This window comes from Zingiber officinale, chromosome 6B (assembly GCF_018446385.1).
Source record: "Zingiber officinale cultivar Zhangliang chromosome 6B, Zo_v1.1, whole genome shotgun sequence".
NCBI classification, from domain to species: Eukaryota; Viridiplantae; Streptophyta; class Magnoliopsida; order Zingiberales; family Zingiberaceae; genus Zingiber; species Zingiber officinale.
In genome coordinates this window covers 17,001,656-17,009,847 of record NC_055996.1, presented here as the reverse complement: position 1 = coordinate 17,009,847, position 8,192 = coordinate 17,001,656, and the positions used below count along the sequence as shown (strand labels likewise).

At 37.7% G+C, this 8,192-nt stretch overlaps 1 protein-coding gene across 1 annotated transcript; it reads left to right on the top strand.

Moving 5' to 3' along the window:
• Positions 1-3,449: 3,449 nt before the first annotated feature.
• LOC121992151 (probable pre-mRNA-splicing factor ATP-dependent RNA helicase DEAH5) lies at positions 3,450-7,837 on the top strand. Its single transcript, XM_042546318.1, has 2 exons — positions 3,450-6,677; positions 7,327-7,837. The coding sequence occupies exons 1-2, from the start codon at positions 3,520-3,522 to the stop codon at positions 7,718-7,720; spliced, it is 3,552 nt and encodes a 1,183-aa protein (XP_042402252.1). The 5' UTR covers positions 3,450-3,519; the 3' UTR covers positions 7,721-7,837.
• The last annotated feature ends 355 nt before the right edge of the window (positions 7,838-8,192 follow it).

The following is an 8,192-nucleotide window of genomic DNA, read 5'->3' as shown; positions in this document are numbered from 1 at the left end:
GAGTACATAGCAATGGGTGAGTGTGTAGCACAACTATTATAGATGATGCACACATTAAAAGACTTTAACTTATAATATAAAAATGTAAAAATCTATATTAATAATATCAGTTCCATTAACTTAACTAAAAATTCAGTGTATCATTCAAGAACCAAACATATTAAAATTAAACGTCACTTTATTAGAGATCATGTCGCCAAAGGAGACATTGAACTCAACTATGTTGAGTCCAAGTCAAATTTGGCTGACATTTTCACTAAACTATTACCAGAATCTAAATTCAGTAATCTACGAAGCCGACTGGGAATGTACAAGATAGACTAGGACTTTTATTATCAAACAAATTTTCAAGTGATTTGCAAATTCTAGGAAAATTATTTACTTATTTTTCTAAAAATTTTCTATTTCTCTAGTGTTGCAAAATTGTTTTGGCCTTAGTCTAGATCAAACTCATAGAAAGCATGATTCTATAAATCGAGGAATCGAGTATCTCACAAACATACTAGGTTACCTTGATTGTGTATTTAAAAATAAAGAATGGCGTAAGATGCGTAGATATTTTGCCTGGACTTCAGATGCTTATATCAGTGCATCAACATAAATATAAGTGAGAAATATCAAAATACAATGATCAATTTAAGCAATCCTTCTTAATAAACAATAAGCTGGATCACATTTTGTTTAACTTGACTAACCAAATGAACACTACTATATTCTAGTAGATAGTTAGTAACTAACGATTAGACATGTATTAAGGATATTGGTAATTGAATGATTATTTTTTAATAAAGATATTAGATTAAGGAGGAGGATTTGCTTGGATAACTTAAAAATATTTTTTTAAAAAAATTATTTTGAAAAATACATAACTTTGAAGTTTTTGAAAAATCAATTTTTTTAAAAAAAATGAGAAAATTCTTTTGAATCCATACTCTCAAGAGTACTTTTAAAATATTTCTTACTTAATTTTTTTAAAAACATTTACTAAATTTTTTTTTGGAAAATGTTTGCCTAATTTTTTTTTAAAAAAAACTACTTCCTTAGAAATTTTTTGTAAATGTTTCTTTTAAAATTTTCCTTTGAATTTTTTTTTCAAAATATTTTTTTAGAAAATTTTTCTTTAAAATTATTAAAAATCTCTCTTAGAAAATTTTTCTTTAAAAATATTTTAAAATTCCTATTTAAAAATTTTATTCTTTATAATTATTTTGATAAACTTACTTTGAACATTTTTTAAAGACAAACTTTTTGAAAAAAAAACTTTACACAGAAGTTACTTTGAAAATATTTCTTAAAAAATTATTTTTTTAAAAATTATTTCGTTAAAATTAATTTGAAAATTATGATTTTTTAAAAATTATTTTATAAATATTTATTCATAAATTTTTGAAAAGTTTACTTAGGAATTTTTTTTAAGAAAAACCTACTTAGCCAATTTTTAAAAAAGTTTACTAAGAACTTTTTTTTGAAAAGTATACTTAAAAAATTTTCAAAAAGTTTAATCAGAAATTTTTTAGTTTACTTTGAAATTCTTTCTCAAAAGCTTACTTTAAAAAGCTTTTTTTTTTTTTAAATTTACTCGGGCACTGTTGAAAAATTTTAGTTAGAATTTTTTTAATACACTTAGAAATTTTTTTATACTTAAAAAGTTTTCATAATGCAATTTTTAAAAAACTGAAGTGTTATTCAAACCTCTTCTTGTGAAAGGTAAAAAATTGAAAGAGAGATTCAATAAAAACGTGTTTCCGATTGAGGAAATTATAGGTATCGGTCTAATTTAGGTTCATTTAAGAAATCTAAATTAAAATCTTGACTATATCATGCTCTCGGGGAGATAGAATATAATTACTACTACTATTTTATTGTGTTGTGCTAACTTTATTTTACAAAATAAATATATTTTTATTTACTAGGGCTAACTCATTTTTACAGGAAAGGATTGCTGAAAAAAGGGGACTCGGAGCGTCCAGAAGGAATCCGTGCGCCATGACTCCGGGAGCCCGGAGTTGGTCTGGGCACTCGGACCATCCTCGCCCGAGAGGCTTGGCCAGGCACCTGGGCAGTTCGGGCACCCGACGTTGGTCCAAGGGCCCGGACCACAAATTTCATCTAGAAGCTGAGTTGGAGCGCGATGACGGCCAAATCCACGTCGACAGTCTAGGCGCTCGGAAGAGGTCCGGGGGCTCGAAAGTGGATAAACTTGACGAATCAAGTTTTGACGAGGCCACATCAGTAATGGTTCAGGTGCTAGAGGGGTTCCAGACACCCAGAATGGGCCTATATAAAAGACTTCAACCAGCAGTTTCAGTATAACATCTGCTACAAGTTTCATTCTTGCATGCTACTCCGAAAAGGCTCCGGCGACACTGAAAGACTGCTCCAAAGTTCGAAGAACGAAAGATTTCAATTTCCTTTCTATTTGTCGGTAATAATTAATTTCAGTTCTTGTACTCAATTTTTGTAACTCATTATTTGAACTGATAGTGATTGCCCAACGAAAGCAATCGACGATCGGCTTTAGAATATGAGTTGTCACAGTCTTCGAATTAAGTAAAATTTGGCTTTATTAGCATTGTATTTATTTATTTTTATTCTGCTGGGTAACTTGTTTTAAATTGTAATTTTCGACGAACGTTATTCATCTCCTCTAGCGCCTTTATGATCCAACATGATTTACCTCCATTCCATATGCTCTGGGGTAGACATTGAGGGCCCCTGGGGCTAGAGGGTGGATCCTCTGGTCCGTAAATTACGGACTAGAGGATAGTTCACAACATGAATTAGTTGAATTTGATGGACCCCACCTGTTTAACAGGTAGGGTCCATCACAATCACCAATCAAATTTTGCAAACTATCATCTAATCCGTAAATTACGGACCAAAGGATCCCGCTTGCCGGGGCTATGATACAATGATAAAAGTGCTCAGTTGTCTCCTAAACACCTATGGTTCAATTCTCAACTATAGCATATTTATAGAGATTTTTTTTTTCTAAATGAGATAAGTAGGATGTTGAACTTCTGAACCGCCCATCATTAACTAGCCTGATTAATTTTTTTTTGGTAGACATTGAGGGACGAAGGGTGATTATATTTATAGTGCAAGGTTATAAATATAAAACATCAGTTATAAATTTGATTCCCAATTCTCGATTATCTCCCAAACTTAATTTCGTTAATTAATTAATTTTTAATTTTATACATAAAATTTTGACATTTTTTTAAAAAATAGTTTTTTTTTTATCAAAATTAATTATTATAAATAATTTTAATAATAAAAATAGAAAATTAAAATGACAATCTCACACTTAAGAATTTAATTTATTAAATTTTTATAATTAATTGGGATTTCTTAAAAAGTTGTTTAGATTTTTTATACAAGTCTGTTAGGTTTTTTATTAGTTTAAAGAATAAATCGTCTCTATAAAAAGGGGTTAGAGGTCGGACGGTTTGAGACAGGATCGGAAAAAAGCCTTGAGATACCGGCGAAACCTACTTCCGGCGAAACCTACTTTCGGCGATGGGCAAGGCGATGGAAACCAGGTTGGAATACTTCTCTTTGCTCTCTTACGTATGCCAGGAACTGGAATCCCACGTCGGTTCCGGCGACAAGGTTCTTGCAGAGTTCATCACCGATCTCGGCCGCAACTCTGAGGCCGTCGACGAGTTTGAATCCAAGCTAAAGGAGTTTGGTGCTGGCAATTTTCCGGACTACCTCGTTCGTTCCCTCCTCACCACGATCCACGCCATCCTTCCCCCCACCTTCAAGACCAGCAATAAATCCGCCGAAAAGGTTTTTCCTGACGAGAAATCATCCGCCTTCACCGCTCTCTCCCGCCCAGACGGCCGCTATCGATCCAGGGAGCTCCGTTTGGAGATCGAGATGGACGCCGATCGCAATGCGGAGGACGAGCGCAGGAAATCTGATCGGGATAGGGGCTGCAAACGTGACCGTGAGCGGAATGAACGGTACAGAAACTATCGTGATAAAGAACGACATAGGAGCAGAGATAGAGATCGGAGTCGAGACTGCAACAGAGATCGGGAAAGAGACAGATATGGAGAAAGGGAAAGAGACGGAGAGAGGGATCATAGATGGAAGAATCACAGCGATTATAGAGTTCTTGACGAAGATGAAGAAGAGGAGGAGCAGCACAAAGAGAGGAGGCGTCCTGCTCAACTTCGCAGAACTTCTGATGAACCAGAGCTTTATGCAATCTACAAAGGAAGAGTTTCGCGGGTTATGGGCATTGGGTGCTTTGTCCAGCTGAATGATTTGAGGGGAAAGGAAGGTCTGGTTCATGTCTCACAGATTGCCGGTAGGAGGATTGCCAATGCAAACGATGCAGTTAAGAGGGGCCAAGAAGTTTTTGTGAAGGTCATTCCAGCGTCAGGGCAGAAGCTTAGCTTATCCATGAGGGATGTAGATCAGAAAACTGGCAAAGATCTTCTTCCGATGAGGAAGAGCTCGCAGAATGAAGCACATATGGTGAACCCAGCAAGTGGGAAAGGAGGCCCCGCGAAGAGGTTAGGTCTTTCAGGGGTTACTATTGTTGAGAAGGATGAAGATGGACCGTCAAGGCGGCCGCTCAAGAGAATGAGCTCGCTTGATAGATGGGAGGCAAATCAGTTCAAAGCTGCTATTGGTATGCATGCCGGTGACTATCCAATGTTCGATGATGATGGAGATGGGATCTTGTATCAGGACGAGGGTGCTGAGGAGGAGATAGAGATTGAGCTCAATGAGGATGAACCTGCCTTCTTGCAGGGGCGGAGTCGTTTTTCGATTGATATGTCGCCTGTCAAAATTTTCAAGAACCCGGAGGGATCTTTGGGCAGGGCTGCTGCACTGCAGTCGGCTCTCATCAAGGAGAGAAGGGAGTTAAGGGAGCAGCAGCAGAGGACAATGCTAGACTCAATTCCTAAAGATCTCAATCGTCCCTGGGAAGATCCAATGCCGGAAACTGGCGAGCGGCATCTTGCACAGGAACTTAGGGGAGTGGGATTGTCAGCCTATGAGATGCCAGAGTGGAAGAAAGATGCTTATGGAAAAACGGTAACGCTTGGGCAGAGATCAAAGTTGCCAATACAGGAACAAAAGCAGAGCCTTCCTATTTATAAATTGAAAAAGGAGTTGGTTCAAGCTGTGCACGACAATCAGGTTCTTGTTGTGATTGGTGAGACTGGCTCAGGGAAGACAACACAGGTGACTCAGTATCTTGCTGAGGCAGGATACACAACAAGAGGGAAAATTGGGTGCACACAACCTCGAAGGGTGGCAGCCATGTCTGTTGCAAAGCGGGTGGCTGAAGAATTTGGTTGTCGCCTGGGTGAGGAGGTTGGTTATGCTATTAGGTTTGAAGACTGTACTGGCCCTGAGACTGTGATCAAATACATGACAGATGGTATGCTTCTCCGGGAGATTTTAGTTGATGAAACTCTATCACAGTACTCAGTCATTATGTTGGATGAAGCTCATGAAAGGACCATCCATACTGATGTTCTCTTTGGGTTGCTAAAGCAGCTTGTGAAGCGAAGACCAGATCTTCGGTTGATTGTGACATCTGCTACACTGGATGCAGAGAAATTCTCTGGCTACTTCTTTAATTGCAACATTTTCACCATTCCTGGAAGAACTTTCCCAGTGGAGATACTTTATGCTAAGCAACCGGAAACCGATTATCTTGATGCAGCACTAATCACTGTTTTGCAGATACATTTGACGGAACCTGAAGGAGATGTACTTCTCTTCTTGACTGGCCAAGAAGAGATTGATCATGCCTGCCAGTCTCTGTATGAGAGAATTAAAGGGTTAGGAAAAAATGTGCCTGAGTTGATAATCTTGCCGGTATACAGTGCACTTCCCAGTGAAATGCAGTCCAGAATTTTTGAACCTGCTCCTCCTGGGAAGCGGAAAGTAGTTGTGGCTACCAACATTGCAGAAGCTTCATTGACCATCGACGGTATTTACTATGTCGTGGATCCTGGCTTTGCTAAACAAAATGTCTACAACCCCAAGCTTGGGCTTGATTCACTAGTTATTACTCCCATCTCACAAGCATCAGCAAAGCAGCGAGCTGGCCGTGCTGGGCGTACTGGTCCCGGTAAATGTTTCCGACTATATACAGAGAGTGCTTACCGAAATGAAATGTCTCCAACAACAATTCCAGAAATCCAGAGGATCAATCTTGGCATGACAACTCTTAATATGAAGGCTATTGGTATAAATGACTTACTATCCTTTGATTTCATGGATCCTCCATCACCTCAAGCCCTCATTTCTGCTATGGAACAACTATATAGTCTTGGAGCTCTTGATGAGGAAGGACTCCTGACAAAATTGGGTAGAAAAATGGCTGAGTTCCCATTGGATCCTCCTTTATCAAAAATGCTTCTCGCTAGTGTGGACCTTGGATGCAGTGATGAAATTTTGACCATTATAGCAATGATTACGACTGGGAACATTTTCTACAGACCGAGAGAGAAACAAGCCCAGGCAGATCAAAAAAGAGCAAAATTCTTTCAGCCAGAAGGGGATCACTTAACACTGCTTGCTGTATATGAGGCGTGGAAAGCTAAAAACTTTTCAGGGCCTTGGTGCTTTGAGAATTTTGTGCAGTCCCGTTCGCTTAGGAGAGCTCAGGATGTGAGGAAACAACTTCTCACTATCATGGACAGGTATGTCATTCATTATCTAACAGACTTGTTTGCCATGTCTATCACATTCTTTGCTAATTTACCACTAAATGTCTAATTTTCATTGTTTTTTACTACTAGCATTACATTATATTTGTCAAAATTGGCACATCCCTCCCATGAGAAGTAGAGAAATCTAGATCTTTTTGAGAGAAGAATCTGATCTCTGACACTGATGCAGTCGATGTAATTGTATGCCATGTGATTGATTGGGACATCGAAGCAATCAGTGTTGTGGAATTCCATGTGATTGATTGGAGGCAGCCATTTCATTGACTGGCTTCGATATAGAAGAGTAAAAGCTTTTAGAAAGACCCTTTGCCTTAGTTTACATGGTTTTCCTACATGGATCAACTCTTTTGCAATCTGCAAATGATTTGTTACGAGGTCTTCACTAAATATATGTCATAAACTACATTTTGATTTAAGCTTGCAACTCATGGTCGACCAGTTAGAGTCTGAATAGTCTATGCAAACAGTCATTTGAGAAAGTCATTATTCGTATAATACTAGACGTAAATGTTTTGGGTTTATTGTCCTTGTCAAATTGTGATATTGTTCACAATTGTTCACACCTTGATGCAACTTGTCATTGCCAAACTTTTAACTGATAATTTATTTTACATTTCAGATATAAGCTCGATGTTGTTAGTTCTGGACAAAATTTCACAAAGATAAGTAAGGCCATCACAGCGGGTTTCTTCTTTCACGCAGCAAGGAAGGACCCTCAAGAAGGGTACAGGACGCTAGCCGAAAAGCAATCTGTGTACATCCACCCCAGCAGTGCTCTATTTCAAAGACAACCAGACTGGGTGATCTATCATGAGCTCGTCATGACAACCAAGGAATACATGAGGGAAGTTACGGTCATCAACCCCAAGTGGTTGGTGGAATTAGCGCCAACATTTTATAGGACATCAGATCCTACGAAAATGAGTAAACGTAAACGGCAGGAGCGTATCGAGCCGCTCCACGACCGATATCATGAGCCTAACTCGTGGCGTTTGAGCAAGCGCCGAGCTTGAGGCTGTCTCCAGCAATTTCTCTTCTAGTTTTAGAAAAGTTTTTGTTTCATTTTGTAATGTGATCTATGGAATAGAAGTTTTAGCCTTTTTTTTTTTTTGTAAATCTTCTTTGGCTTTTCCTACGCAACTGTGATGCTGTATCTAGTGAATTAGTGGCTACAGACTGACTGGTTAAAACTATATACGACTGGAATTATATTCCAAGGAAGATATTTTTGACATTTTTGTCAGTAGATTATTATGCACTTGTAGGTGTTTTTTTTTTAAATTCTATTTTAGTTAATATTAGATATTCAACTTACCTCAATTAATTTTTAAATAACTGTTTTGATTTTATAAAAATTTAGGATAAATTAAAAAATACTCAGCATTTTATTAGCATTGTTAGATCAATTATTTATTAATTCATGAGATTTATTAAACATTAAGCATGCCTCCGGACATTTGTAGGCGTAGAAAAGTGGGATGTACC

Bases quoted from the DNA above. Each gene is read 5' to 3' on its own strand.
- LOC121992151 (XM_042546318.1), top strand. From the start codon at position 3,520: ATGGGCAAGGCGATGGAAACCAGGTTGGAATACTTCTCTTTGCTCTCT. The intron at 6,678-7,326 runs GTATGTCATTCA...TTTACATTTCAG, and splicing joins CTTCTCACTATCATGGACAG to ATATAAGCTCGATGTTGTTA.